The sequence below is a fragment of the Lissotriton vulgaris genome, chromosome 1_1 (assembly GCF_964263255.1).
Source record: "Lissotriton vulgaris chromosome 1_1, aLisVul1.2, whole genome shotgun sequence".
NCBI lineage: Eukaryota > Metazoa > Chordata > Amphibia > Caudata > Salamandridae > Lissotriton > Lissotriton vulgaris.
In genome coordinates this window covers 1,996,804,929-1,996,820,325 of record NC_141685.1, presented here as the reverse complement: position 1 = coordinate 1,996,820,325, position 15,397 = coordinate 1,996,804,929, and the positions used below count along the sequence as shown (strand labels likewise).

General features: G+C 42.5%; 1 protein-coding gene across 2 annotated transcripts in view; it reads left to right on the top strand.

Annotated features, from left to right (window-relative positions):
• Positions 1-15,397, top strand: part of CDC123 (cell division cycle 123) — a 414,248-nt gene that overhangs the window by 212,282 nt on the left and 186,569 nt on the right. For both annotated transcript variants that reach the window (XM_086919873.1, XM_086919878.1), the window contains one exon: positions 2,064-2,112. In XM_086919873.1, coding sequence (XP_086775999.1) covers positions 2,064-2,112 — 49 coding nt within the window. The remainder of the gene's footprint in view (positions 1-2,063; positions 2,113-15,397) is intronic.

The following is a 15,397-nucleotide window of genomic DNA, read 5'->3' as shown; positions in this document are numbered from 1 at the left end:
AAAGTAAGCTGGCATTCACTCAGAACGTAAAGCCTATTCTCAGGAAACAAAGTTTGAGTACTAGTAAAGCTGTGTCCTCGGTAGTTGAGCTCTTTAAATTCAAGGTTCAACCAGCAGCTTTATATGGTGCAGAAATTTGGGGACCAGGGTCCAAGGACACCTTTTGCGTTTTAGACAATAATTTTATGAGGACCCTGATAAGGGTCCCAAGAGGCACTCCTCTAGTGCCCCTCCAATTTGATTTAAACATCAAAAGAACCGACCACTACACTATAATTCGTCCACTGATGTTATGGGTTAGATTGTGGCGGGTGCCCGAATTACATGACTATAGAGATGGCCTAAAAGAAATCATGGGGTTGGACAACTCAAAAACCATCCCATGGCTAAAACATGTTAAAATTTGGCTTATTAAAATAGGCTTAAAGCACTTTTGGGAGACTACCGTCTAACTCAAAACTGATTTTAAAAAGGGCCTTCTGGTATTTTATGGTCAATATGGCAGCAAATGCTTCGGATGCTGGAACTTTAGTAACACATTTTCTCAGTTTCAAGGATGAGCCTCTATTTGAGACCTTTCTTGATGAGGTAGAGCCCCCACTTGCCAAAACCCTATTTTTAAAATTAAGATATGGGAATCTTTTGATTAAAACAACTTTGGCACGTTGGTCAAGGAGGCCTAATTTTCCACCTTTAGTGGCAGACGAAATTTGCTCTATGTGTGACTGTAGCCAGATTGAAAATGAGTTTCAAATCTTCTTTTTCTGCCCTGCTTATACATTGGCCAGAAGAAGATGGATTAAACCATTATGCTTATTGTTAGGACTGAGATCATGTAATCAGGCCCTGAGATTACTTAAAACAAACACATCCCAAACAATAATATTTAGTGTTAGTCGATTCTTACACGCAATCTTTTTCCTAAGGAAAAAAAAGGGGCAACAGTTATAAAGGAAGCATATACTTAAGAAAAGAATCAGAATATGCTCTAGTAATTACAGGAAGATCTTTGGTACTTTCACAAACGGTTGTGCTTCGATGTATTTGTATTATGTAACGTATTTTTATGATGTATTTAAATGTTCTAGACATAATGTTATTTTATTGTAATGAATTGTGTTGTGACTCTTTTATAGGAATAAAGGAATTTGAATTGAGTTCGGATAAATCCGCGAATATACGTTCGTACTGAACAAAAACCAGACCTGTTATTTGCTACCCTAAAGTGACACGTATCAGCACCCCCGCTTGTTTTTATATTTAGACAATCTGTACCACATTTGGGAAAAATAATCTTCTGAACTTTGTTTCCACTCAGTTTTTTTATGGTTACAAAAATGTGATTCCTTATTTCCGTAGAAGTGAGCTGTCCACCCTAACTTAAGACGCACACACACACACATTCTCTCTCCCTCCCCCTCCCCCTCCCTCCCATTATTATGAGAACCAGCCATTGACCGTAATGAAGTGCGCATTTACTATTCTAACTCCACGCGCACTTTGATAGTAGGTTAGGTTATATACTGACCGAGGCAAATATAACTGCACTATTATTTTTTTGATACACTCGCTCAAAGCTACTTACCTTAAGCATACTACGGGGACCAGTCTACCTGACGCACCGGTCCGCCCAAAGATAGCGTTTGTCTGGTTAACCCATGCCATGAGGACCGAGCTGGTCCCCCACAGTGTGGGTGGGTTATGCATGCCCACACATGTTTTAACAAAATTGGCAAACACAACCTCCATTTGGAGTTGTCATGTAATACCTTTTTTCACTGGTGGAAAAACATCTTTTAAACATTAAGAGCCTTTTTAATCAGTTTTTACGTCAAATAATATTTACACTTTTAAGAACCCATTCTGTCATACATAGTCTTAAAGTATCATGTTTTTTGTTTGCTCATTTTGCTGATACACTTGTTTGAGGTTTTCGCTGGCTTCGTAATTTACCTTCGTGAAAAAATATCAATTTACTTGTCTGTGAGGCTTCTATTAGAGTTTTGAGGTGGTGCAAATGACAGTAGTATTGCATATTGACACTGTGAATTGTTTCCTTTTAGGTTTATTCACTGCACGGATGATTCCCCGGATCCAACCATAGAGTTTGAGGTAAATATGTACTTAAACATTTTGTTTGCCTCATCAAATATTTGCGTAGAGAAACACATGTAGACTCACTCTCACTCTCAGACACACACTCTATCTATGACACTCACTTACTTATATTCAATCCTCGCTTGTGAGTTTTTGGGACGAGTGCTCAGTTATGGGGCAGGCTTTCCTAACACTTCCAACAAAAAACAACCTTTTGTTTGCAGGGTAAAATAGACGGCGCTCTCTCCGAGGCTTATTCTGAGTTACATTTATTTAAAATCATTCATTTAAAAAAAAAAAAGTATGTTTTTATTGGTATTTACAGATTACACAGTACAAATACTGACAGACATATAATTGCACTGCTTGGATACATTTGCGTCAATGTTTAGAAACAAAAGGAACATGTAACATATAATGAGACATATAAATGCGTCTGTTGTTCACGGTGGGTGTGGACAGAAATTGCAGGTCTGTTTTGTGGGTAAGCTGCTCTTGAACTCCTTGTGATCTAGTATTGGTGTGCAGACCTTTGTGCTTATGGTGGTTTGAAGGTGTGCATGTGATTGTCAAGTTTGGACCACATCTCTCTGCCTCAGTGCCTGCCAGGCGTGTTTCTGAGGGTGGTCGTGTCGGCCCCTCTAAGGAAGATCACCCAATTGAGCCAGCTTTTGAATGTGGCATTGGAGGTGTCCTTCCAGTTTGTCAGAATTGTTTTGTAGCCGACGTGAGGAGAAAGTCTAGTAGGTTTTTATCTTCTTGGGTCACCATTTCCTGTGATATCTGTGCTGTGACTATTGTGGTGAATGAATCCTTGAGGGTGCAGCTAAGCGTTTTGTTGGTGAATTCTAGTACTTGTTTCCAGAACTTTTTGACCTTGGGGCAGCTGAAGATGAGGTGTTCTAAGTCTCCTTTATCTGATCCGCAGTTCCAGCAGGTGTCATTGTCAGTTATACTCACTGATGCCAGGCGTGCTGGCGTCCAGTAAGTTCTGTGAAGTATCCAGAATTTTGTTTGTGCGAGCACTGGAGAAATCATGTTCTTGGATGGGGACTCCCAAAGCTTCTGTTTTTCCTGTTTGGTTAGTTTGGTCTCCATTGAGCTTTCCCAGTGGGCCATTGTCATGGCTGGATTTTCTGATTAGATGGGATCAGCCCCTAGGGGCCCCTCCAACCCAGCCAGAACGTAATCACATCCCTCCTCAGGACCATCTATCCAGGCACCTGGGTACCTACCTGAGGATGGGGAACTCGCAATATACAAGCTCATATTATTAAAAACACCACTAAATCTATAGGGATACTAAGAATACTCACTGATTACTAAGGATATCCATACCCTACACCACACTCATACATCAGTTAGTCTCGCGGCCACTCAGACCCAGACTGATCTACCTCAGGGCAGACATGACACACAATCCGGTGCGTCTACACATGGGCCTGCAGAACCCAATGCTCTCTTTTCCAAACGATCTACAATCCGGCAGATCTCCACGCCAGTATCCCCCCTGACGCTCTCACTTACACAAGCCACAATCCTGTGGGTATCCACGCTGGTCATCCACCCCAGCGCTCTCACTAACGCCGTATATCAACGACGACCACATTCCTATGAACACCTTCAGATATATGTCTCTTCACTAAGGGTCTGCTACTACAATAATATTATGGGAAGACGCTGTTTACAGGATTATGGGAGGATGTACTACCGTGGTCCCTTAGTTGCAGGTCTCCTCTCTCCCTCACTATTACTTACCTGATCAGGGGTAGCATCTGTTCAAACAGTAATACCTACCAGGAAAGATTACCCTCACTGTATGGGGACAAAGATATACACACTATGTGATTGAGTTATTTCTTGATTTAAGCGCTCCTACTCCCTTCTGATCCATCAGTGGCTCAACGGCAACTGGCTAGAAGCCAGGTTAGCTTTATCATAAAAAAACTCATGCACACTAATTCACTAATTAAAATGGGGTCATTTATTGTAACAATAATAAAGTATACATATACAAAACTATGGGGTCTCTATAACTAGCAGTAACTTTAACACACCGCTGAAAGAAAATGATTAAACATACAATTTATTTGCGGGGTAACAGGAACACACCGCTGAAAGGGAAAATATTAGACATACAATAGCCTAGGGAATAAGAACAAGATTAAAGTGTAAGTGTAACTAATTCAGACTACCTCACCTATTAGAAGGAAGATTTCTCTCTCTGCCTCTGGTGGGATTAGGGCTCTCTCTGTCTCTCCCTCCTTCACCACATCACCACGCCTCTGGTTCAGTTGCTCCAGCTGACAGCCTTCTTTGATGCCCTCTGCACTGCTCTCTCTCTCCTCATCTTCAGCAATCGTCTGCCTTCTTTCTCCATTCAAGAACTGCACTCTATTCTGCAGCTCCAGCAGACGTTCTCTCTCTCTCTCTCCAAGCTGAACTGAGCTCCAAGCTAAACTGAGCTCCCAGCTGTTCTAAGCTCCAAGCTGTTCTGAGCTCCAGGCTGAACTGCACACAAACTGGAATGAACACCACGCTGAACTGAACGCCAAGCTGAACTGAACACTCCTCCTCTCCTGTAGCTCACTAATATGGATTCCTCTCCCCTCATGGAAATTTCCACCAGAGGGCTGCCTCCTACCGAATTCCTGTGCCAGCTCCCAGGCTTCCACGCAACCGCAGTGGCCATCTGCTCGTTACGTCTGGGCCCAAGAGAAAAACACATTTCTCGGATAAGAAGCAGTCCTAACCGGATTTTCCTCTAGCACACAACAGCCTTAACTATAAACTTTACCTTTACCCTGAAAAGCCTCTCAGCTTCATCAAGATGGAGTCCCTCTAGCTCTAGGCCTGTAGGCCTGAAAGGGATGAAATGCCCCTTAGCTCTGCCAGAATACCTACATAAACCATACCAATGTGTCAAGTATGTCAAAGCCAATAGGCAATAGACAGGTTAGAGTCAAAAATAAGGGATCTATCATCATATTAAGCAGCTATCCTCTTCTAGGTCTGGAAGAAAGGGCTTAAAAGGGCCAACACAAGCTAAGAATAGATGTGAGCAAGACTAAGATCTATATCACTGCTAAATAGAGCCAAAAACTCTGCCATTACATTCCACCCTTAGATCCTTATCTTGCGAATATCTATAAACAACAACATCCATATAAACAAACATCAACACAATCTATCAACAAACCAAAAACCAAAAAACTCTCTAAAAAGAATGACAACTTAAGGAAATTCCACCTGAAACTCAATTGTAGGGAATACAAACCTAACAACCAACTGAAAACAAATCAAAGCACCCTTGATTCGAATGCTGAAACATATCGGAGATTGGATCTGATAACAACAGAAACTAACCAAAGCATCCTCAAACTAAATGTGCCTCAACTTCTAGTGATAACTAGTGAAATCTAGTGATGTAGGGACTTATGTGTTGAATGAAAACAGCTAGGGGCCTAAATGGGGCCTACCTACTTCGGACAACTTAAGAACTAAATGTGTTTCAACTTCTAATGAAAAAACAACAAAGGGCCTAAATGAGGCCTACCTACTATGGTCAACTTAAGCTAATGATGACTCATGAAATCTAATGGTGTAGGGGCTTGTTTGTGGGATGAAAATAACAATGGGCCTAAATGAGGCCTACCTACTATGGTCAACTTAAGGAAACATTTTGGTGAAATCTGAGAAATAGACATGACAAATTATTTTCAAGGTCTGGGCAAACATTAATACATAATCATACTAAAAGACACACCTCCCAGGACAACCTAAAGTCTAGGGTAACCACCCCTTGATCAATCAAGGTGAAAATGTAAGAACAGTAAAAGACAACCCCATTTCTACAAGATAGCTGGTGTAACACCAAGCCTAAAACAGCCATTTTACATCACACTGTGGAACACATGTGTGCACCCCCATTCAAAAAAAAAAAAAGGTCCTTCATTGGCAAAAACTGTTTTGAAGAAAACAGGAAAACTATAATAGGTGACATGTTTGTGTTTTTTTTTTTTTAAAAAGTGGGGCCTGCTCATAGTGATTGCAAAGAAAAACATGGGAATAATGCAGGCCAAGGAATTATATAAGAAAATCATTTTGCAAGGGATCACAAATTAAAAAAGTGTCTTGGTATATTTTTTATCAAAAAAAAAAAAAGAGTCCAATGTCAATTTTGGGACATCAGTGTAGGTCACCACCCGGCATCTTCGGTATCCGGACACTTCCTCCGATGCGGCCATCCACCACCCTTCCGGTCTGGTCTGGTCTGGTTCCATCTTCCAAAAATAACAAACTAACATAAAAACATGAAAGTAAAAAACGAAAATAAGAAAGGAAGTGGGGGGTGGGGGGGGGCCGACCCACGCACCAACACCACAACCCAGCAATCCTAGGACGAGAAAACAAGTATCATTAATCTTGCAAAATAAAATTTTTATTTAAAAAGCACCCCGGGTGCCTTTCATTATTGAAAAGAAAATATCCTAATTAATTAAAAACATTCAAAATCTAATTTTTAAGTTCATTTAGAAGGGCCTAACATACCCTAATCCTCTATGAGACAGCCCCTCCCTTCAGAGCAGGAGCCAGGCTACAGTATGAAGTAATTTGAATCACTGCCAAATGATGATCTCACAGCAGGAGCAGGGGCTGCAAGCCTCCCATTCCCTGATCAGGGGAAGCCCGCCCAGGCCCACTGTATCTAAGTAACTCTAAGGGCCAAGAGTCAGCAAGAATCCCTTATCAGCAGGCAATGAAGCTGCCCGCGCTGACAGCCAGGAAGAGCGAGTTCACCCCACCCTTACATAAACATGCCGTCCGCGGAACAAAATTGGATTATAGCCAATCATAACAGGACAGGCTGCAGTCGAAGCCTGCAGAGGAAAAAACCCGTCTTCACAAACCAGCTGGTCTGCCAAGGTCGACAAACAAATTCCTTTGGAAACTGTTCCCAGGCTTGATTTCTCTAACTAACGAAAGCTAGCATTTTAAAAAAAACAATTCTGTTACAATGTACTGCTACTCAAAAGCTCCACTATGTAAAAAGACTTTTGTCTAACTAATTCAGCTAAAGGCAAGACATTAAAAATATGAGCATTGATTTAGTAAGGGGCAACTTAGTTCTGCACACAAGATTATACAGTCTGCATTTAAAAAAAAAAACGAATTAACATGGACTATTGGGTTTAACATTTCTCTGCAGATATATCCATCAGGCAGCACGTTTATCGTGCAAGGTATTAATAATATATATTATCAGCTGTTGAAAGAGAAATAATTTTAAAACAACATAAAATGCAGACACATTTCACCATTGTATTTTGTTCAACCAGGGGCATCATGTAATTTTGCATTACAGTGTAATTTATAGCGCAAACTTTTCAATGCCGGTTTTGCTGCATACAGTCACATTAGGAAAAAAAAACGTTCAGTTTGCATTTGGGAAAATAATAAGGAGAACACTTTTAACTTAAAAGCACACGGTTGCCTTTCACTAATTAAAAGCACATGTTACCATGCACTGTCGGGCAAGATTGATTATTCTCAACCTGTGATCATTGTAAAGCATCGGCCAGCACATTCCTTTCTAGATGGAAAACCCTCAAAGAAATAATTAATGAAAACAGCCCCGTAGCGTGCACTCTAACTGGGCCATCTTTTTAATATTTCAAACATTTTAAACCATGCATTCAAAAATAATTCTCCACACGTCTGTGGGTGCATATTAAGAAGCGTATTTAAAAGAACACAGCTCTCTCCGTGCAAACCCTTATCTCAATCCGACTGGTTGATTTATTACCTAGCGACCCCTACGAGTCAGACACATGAAGTCATCAGTTCCAAGGCAAACCCACACAAATTCGTAGACGCATTTCAAAAAGAACAGAGCCCTTCGCAAAGCACAAGATGTTACCTTTCCGGCAAGAAGCTGACAAAGCACGTAGGCAGACCCAGGAATCAGTAAAAGTCAAAATCAAACCATCAATCATTAAAATAATACACTGACTTTTATAGTCAGGTCAGATAACCATGCAAGGTAAAACAGCATGTTAAAAATAAAGACTGCCATCTCAATTCAAGATATTAACCCTTTGGCAGCTCAAGCACAATCAATTCCCAATGACTGCAGATACATGGGAAAATCATGAACTCATCTCTCCACGTTCACAGATAACACAAAACAATTTCTCCAAGCATTTGAAAGAGAACCAGCTCTCTCCTACCTAACGCAACAATAACATGCTCTATCCAAGTCATGACCACATGGCGCTATTCACAAGCCATATTTACAAGACAAACTCTTCACAAACAATATATCCAAGGCGCAATGCACAAGGAACACAGCAGATCAACATGAGAACATGCACCTCACAAGCCACAATAACATGGCGCTATTCACAAGCCATATTTACAAGACAAGCTCTTCACAAACAATATATCCAAGGCGCAATGCACAAGGAACACAGCAGATCAACATGAGAACATGCACCTCACAAGCCACAATAACATGGCGCTATTCACAAGCCATATTTACAAGGAGCTATATGCAAAGAACTCCACAAATCATATAACAATGAACACATTTCACATTGCACAGCATAAGCAGATGCAGCAAGCAATTTAATGGACAATTTAAAAGCATTTTTTACACACATTTATACAATTGGACCATCACAAAGATGTAACTGGCTCCCTCATGTAATGCCATCCTTCAACCCTGACAGTTTAAACACCAAGATGAAAACCATTCCTTCCACCCTGAATAAGCCAAATGCCATGATGTAATGCAATCTCCTCACGCTGCAACTGTTCAAGCCCATAGGTCACACAGGCTACATAAACTGCAACATTACGCCAGATGGAACCGGCGCTCAGGGCACTCCCTCACAACACATGGGAAACTCTCTAAGCACATGGCCAGATCACACAGGTTTCGTAAACTGTTCGTAGACGCCAGATGTCATGGCTGGATTTTCTGATTAGATGGGATCAGCCCCTAGGGGCCCCTCCAACCCAGCCAGAACGTAATCACATCCCTCCTCAGGACCATCTATCCAGGCACCTGGGTACCTACCTGAGGATGGGGAACTCGCAATATACAAGCTCATATTATTAAAAACACCACTAAATCTATAGGGATACTAAGAATACTCACTGATTACTAAGGATATCCATACCCTACACCACACTCATACATCAGTTAGTCTCGCGGCCACTCAGACCCAGACTGATCTACCTCAGGGCAGACATGACACACAATCCGGTGCGTCTACACATGGGCCTGCAGAACCCAATGCTCTCTTTTCCAAACGATCTACAATCCGGCAGATCTCCACGCCAGTATCCCCCCTGACGCTCTCACTTACACAAGCCACAATCCTGTGGGTATCCACGCTGGTCATCCACCCCAGCGCTCTCACTAACGCCGTATATCAACGACGACCACATTCCTATGAACACCTTCAGATATATGTCTCTTCACTAAGGGTCTGCTACTACAATAATATTATGGGAAGACGCTGTTTACAGGATTATGGGAGGGTGTACTACCGTGGTCCCTTAGTTGCAGGTCTCCTCTCTCCCTCACTATTACTTACCTGATCAGGGGAATCATCTGTTCAAACAGTAATACCTACCAGGAAAGATTACCCTCACTGTATGGGGACAAAGATATACACACTATGTGATTGAGTTATTTCTTGATTTAAGCGCTCCTACTCCCTTCTGATCCATCAGTGGCTCAAAGGCAACTGGCTAGAAGCCAGGTTAGCTTTATCATAAAAAAACTCATGCACACTAATTCACTAATTAAAATGGGGTCATTTATTGTAACAATAATAAAGTATACATATACAAAACTATGGGGTCTCTATAACTAGCAGTAACTTTAACACACCGCTGAAAGAAAAGGATTAAACATACAATTTATTTGCGGGGTAACAGGAACACACCGCTGAAAGGGAAAAGATTAGACATACAATAGCCTAGGGAATAAGAACAAGATTAACGTGTAAGTGTAAGTGTAACTAATTCAGACTACCTCACCTATTAGAAGGAAGATTTCTCTCTCTGCCTCTGGTGGGATTAGGGCTCTCTCTGTCTCTCCCTCCTTCACCACATCACCACGCCTCTGGTTCAGTTGCTCCAGCTGACAGCCTTCTTTGATGCCCTCTGCACTGCTCTCTCTCTCCTCATCTTCAGCAATCGTCTGCCTTCTTTCTCCATTCAAGAACTGCACTCTATTCTGCAGCTCCAGCAGACATTCTCTCTCTCTCTCCAAGCTGAACTGAGCTCCAAGCTAAACTGAGCTCCCAGCTGTTCTAAGCTCCAAGCTGTTCTGAGCTCCAGGCTGAACTGCACACAAACTGGAATGAACACCACGCTGAACTGAACTCCAAGCTGAACTGAACACTCCTCCTCTCCTGTAGCTCACTAATATGGATTCCTCTCCCCTCATGGAAATTTCCACCAGAGGGCTGCCTCCTACCGAATTCCTGTGCCAGCTCCCAGGCTTCCACGCAACCGCAGTGGCCATCTGCTTGTTACGTCTGGGCCCAAGAGAAAAACACATTTCTCGGATAAGAAGCAGTCCTAACCGGATTTTCCTCTAGCACACAACAGCCTTAACTATAAACTTTACCTTTACCCTGAAAAGCCTCTCAGCTTCATCAAGATGGAGTCCCTCTAGCTCTAGGCCTGTAGGCCTGAAAGGGATGAAATGCCCCTTAGCTCTGCCAGAATACCTACATAAACCATACCAATGTGTCAAGTATGTCAAAGCCAATAGGCAATAGACAGGTTAGAGTCAAAAATAAGGGATCTATCATCATATTAAGCAGCTATCCTCTTCTAGGTCTGGAAGAAAGGGCTTAAAAGGGCCAACACAAGCTAAGAATAGATGTGAGCAAGACTAAGATCTATATCACTGCTAAATAGAGCCAAAAACTCTGCCATTACAGCCATCTTCTTGTCATTGAGCTTAGACGTGATCAGACGGAGTATTTTGTTCAACAGTGAGACTTGATGGCCTGCCTTATTTATGTTCTCCATGAGCTGGAAAATCGAGGGGGTCTGTCTGTGTAGCTTGGTTTTCGTCAGGGCTGTTTTTATGGCTAGGAAGTTGTAGAGTTCTATGTCTGGTAGGTTGTGTTCTCTTTATAGGTTGTTGAAGGTCTTTGGCGTTCCGTCGTGTTCTAGCTGTATTGGGAAATGTATCCCTTTCGCTTTCCACGTGCCCATGTCTAAGGGTTTGCCTTTGTATTTTATCGTGTTGTTCTCCCATAGTGTCTCCCACTTTGAGTTTTTGATGCTGGTCTCTAGGATGCGGTCTAGCTTCAGCAGTGCTTGTTTCGTGAGTTTTAGGATCGGATTGTTGTTGAGTGATTTTTTTTGTTGGCCGTGAGTGGTGTCGTTTAGCATTGCTTTTTCTATGGCGAGCCATGTGGGTGTGTACATTTGTTTCGGTAGTAGCCAGTGGATTCCTTTTCTGGCTATGAATGCCAGTTGGAAAGTTTTCGGGTCGGCCAGATTGAGTCCGCCTAGTTTTTTCCCCAGTCTCAGCTTGCGGAGCCCTATCCTCGCTTTTTTTCCTTGCCATATGAATTTGTTGATCATTTGGTCTAGCTTTTTGTGGAAGTCTTCTGTCATGGGCACGGGTAGCATGTTCGCTAGATAGTTGATTATAAGTTTTATCATCATCTTGATAGTGTCTACGCGGCCCCACCATGTGATGAAGTTGGGAGACCATGATTCTAGTAGGTCTTTTACCTTTTTTAGAGTGTTAGACTCGTTCAGTTCTAGGGTTCCTCTGAGGCTTCTTTTGAAGAGGATACCTAGGTATTTGATGGCGTTTGGCTGCCACGCAAGCCCTAAGTTCCCCAATGTCTTCTTTGGTTGTGTGAACGTTTAGTGGCATGCAGTCTGATTTTTCCTTGTTGAGTTTGTAGCCTGAGTGTTTGGCATATGTGTCTATGGTGTTCATGAGTGCTGGTAATGACTCGGCTGGGTTGTCTGTAAGAATTAAGAGGTCGTCTGCGTAGGCTGCGATTTTGGCTGTTGTGTTATTTATTGTTACTCCTGTGATGTTTCTGTTTGCTAGCGTGTCCGCGATCAGGGGTTCCAGGGCTAGCAGGAATAGTAGGGGCGAAAGTGGGCACCCCTGCCTTGTGCCTCTTTCTAGTGTGAATGGAGTCGATGAGCCTCCGTGTATGGCGATTTTCGCAGTTGGTTTTCTATAAAGTGCCATGACTTTCTTTTTGTATTCATTCCCTATGTTGTATTCTTGCATGCATTTTTCCAGGAAATGCCAGGAGACTCTGTCGAATGCTTTTTCGGCATCTAGCGTGATGGCGACGGCTCGGTTGGGTGAGTTAGAGCAGTGTTCGATCACTTGGCAGAGGAGTCTGGTATTGTCATGTGACATACGCGTTTTCATGTATCCTACTTGGGTATTTCCGATCAGCTGAGGTAGGAATTTTTTGAGTCTGGTGGCGAGAACCTTTGCGTAGGGTTTGTAGTCTAGGTTGATTAGCAAGATCGGGCGGTAGTTTTTGGGCCATTGTGGGTCTTTACCGTCTTTCGGGATGACTATGATATCTGCCTGTGTCATTGTTTCTGTTACTGTGCCCTCCATTGAGCATTGATTGAAAGCTTTAGTTAGGACTGGGCTTAGAAGTTCTTTGAATTTTTTGTAGAAGGGTGCTGTGTAGCCGTCTGGTCCAGGTGCTTTGTTGTCTTTTAGTGCGTTGATGGCATTTGCTATCTCCTCTTCTATGAAGTCTTGGCCCAGCTGTCTCGCTTCCTCGTCTAGAAGCTTGGGTAGGTTGAGTCTTTTTAGGTATTCTGTAGTACCTGCTTCATCTATATTGCTGTCCTTTGTGTACAGTTCCTCGTAGAACTCTCTCAAGGTTTGCAGTATATCTGAGTGACTTGTGCTTGTTTTGTTCTGTTTGTTTGTGACATTTGCTATGGAGTGCAGTCTTTGTTTGCGTTTGAGATATGATGCCAATATTTTCCCTGCTTTGTTTGCTTCGCACAGATTGATTTCCTTGTATTTCCTGATCCACATTCCTGCTCTCTCGCTGAGTATTCTGTTGTACTCGTATTTCTTGCTTGTTAGCGTTAGAAGGAGATCTGAATTTGTGATGTCTGCTATGTGTTTTCCTTCTAGTATTTTTATGTCCTTTTCCAGTTTGTTCAACTGTGAGTTTGCTTCTCTGTCTCTCCTGGCCTTAATTTCGATCAGGTTCCCTCTTATGGTCGCTTTTAGGGCCTCCCAGAGGATTTTCGGGTTAGTTTCAATTGTTTAGTTTTCTGCTATGTAGTTTTTGATTGCGTTTTCTATTGTTTCTATGTCTTTTTTCTTTGCTAGCGTTATATTGTTTAATCACCATTTGTGGGTAGTTTGGCCGTTATGCATCAGCCTTCACATGTCAGGTAGACACGAGTGGTCTGAGATCGTTCTGGCTGCTATGTCTGTGTGTTCTGTCAGGTGTGTGTGTGACTTAGAGATGAGGATGTAGTCGATTCTGCTGTAGGTGTTGTGCGGGGTGGAGTAGAAGGTATAGTCTCTGGTGTCTGGGTGTTGTCGTCTCCATGGGTCTTGTAGCTGAAGTCTGTTGCATAGGTTTTTCAGGATATTGTGGGTGGTATGTGGTCTTGTCCTGGAGTGTGTCTGTTTGTCTAGTGTATGATCTAGGACTAGGTTGAGGCTGTTTGTGTGGTACTTTTCTAGTCTGCTTGTTGCCCCTTTCCAGAACTCTGTGTCATCTGTGTTCGGTGCATAGATGTTGGTTACCGATATTATTTCTTGTCCAATCTTGTATGTAGGAGTCTGGCGTCTTCGTCATGTTATACTTTCTCGATTGTTATTTTTGACTTAGCAGTTACTAGGGTGATTACTCCCCTTTATTTCCCTATTGCCGGTGAGTTGGCTGTGTGACCTATCCAGGGCGCTTTCATCTTGTTCGCCTCTTCTTCTGATAGTTTGGTTTCCTGTAGGAGGATGATGTCACCTCTCGTTTTTGCTAGGTAGTCTAGGATCTTCTTTCTTTTCACTGGGTGGTTCAGTCCTTTAACGTTTAGTGATATGACCTTAAGGTCGGATTGCAGTGTTGCTTTATTGTTCATTGCTTTGATGTGAAGGTCGCTCTATTGATTGACCCGGGGTGCTTGGAAAGAGTATGCTGTGTTTACCCTTGTTGGAAGGTCTCAGGTCATTCTCTGCTAAGTTTGGTCTTGATTTCTCTCTTTGTTAGTGCTTGAGATGTAGAAAAGACTCACATGACTTACAGGACGATACTGACTGACAATACATAACACATAAACATACCATGACTGACATTTTCCCCTCCCCCCCCGCCCCCCTGTCTTTCCCTTCCCTCCTTCCCTCCTCCCCTGTTCTTCTTTATTTTGAAAGCGTGCGACAGCAATGTCATTGCTCCCGCCTTCCCGGGACTATCTTTAGTTTGGTTGTTGTCTTACTTGATAGGGAAGAAAAAAGACTATATATATGTACATTTCAAAGGATATGTGGGTTTTTTGTTTACGCTCATTTCCGCCTTGCGTCTTATTCGGGATTCTGTTCGACCGTCACTTGTTTTCCGTTTGGTGTAGTTCGTTTGGTGTCAATGCCATGTGCTTTTGAGTTCTTTTTTCTTCCGTTGAGGTAGATTCGAATCTTGGTCTTCTTCGTGCTTAGTAGTCTAGCTAAGTTTTTTTGTATGAGGTAGATATGTTTGCTGGTTCATGATTGTTAGGGCTCGTCTTTCTTTGCTTGGGGTAGTCACACCCGTTGAATTGTCGTCTGCTCGTTCTGTACTTTCGTGCCATCTTGCGAGCCTTTGGCAGAGTTTTATATGAGGTAGAGTTGTTGGTTTTTGGTTGCGATGTTGAGTTTTCCTGCTATTCGGTTTCATTATCTTGTGACGCCCTTCTTTTTGATGATGTGGTCGCTAGTTCCATTTCCTGTGGTATAGGCCCTCTCATGTACCTTGATAGTTCTGTCGGGTCGTCAAAGACTAGAGTTTTGTCATTGTTTGTTATTCTGAACCTTGCCGGTCCTACGAAGCAGTAGGTGATGTTCTCCTTCTAAGTTCTTCTCTTTGTGCCAGGAAGCCTTTTCTTATGTCTACTGTGTTTTTGGAGTAGTCTTGCGTTAGGATGATTTTATTGCCTCGCCAAGTTAGGTTTGCGGTCTTTCTCGCTACTCCAAATATGGCTTCTGTGTGGTGCGATCGCAGTGGCTTGCATATTATTGGTCTCGGTGTTTGTCTGTTGCTCTGTTTTTGCGCTG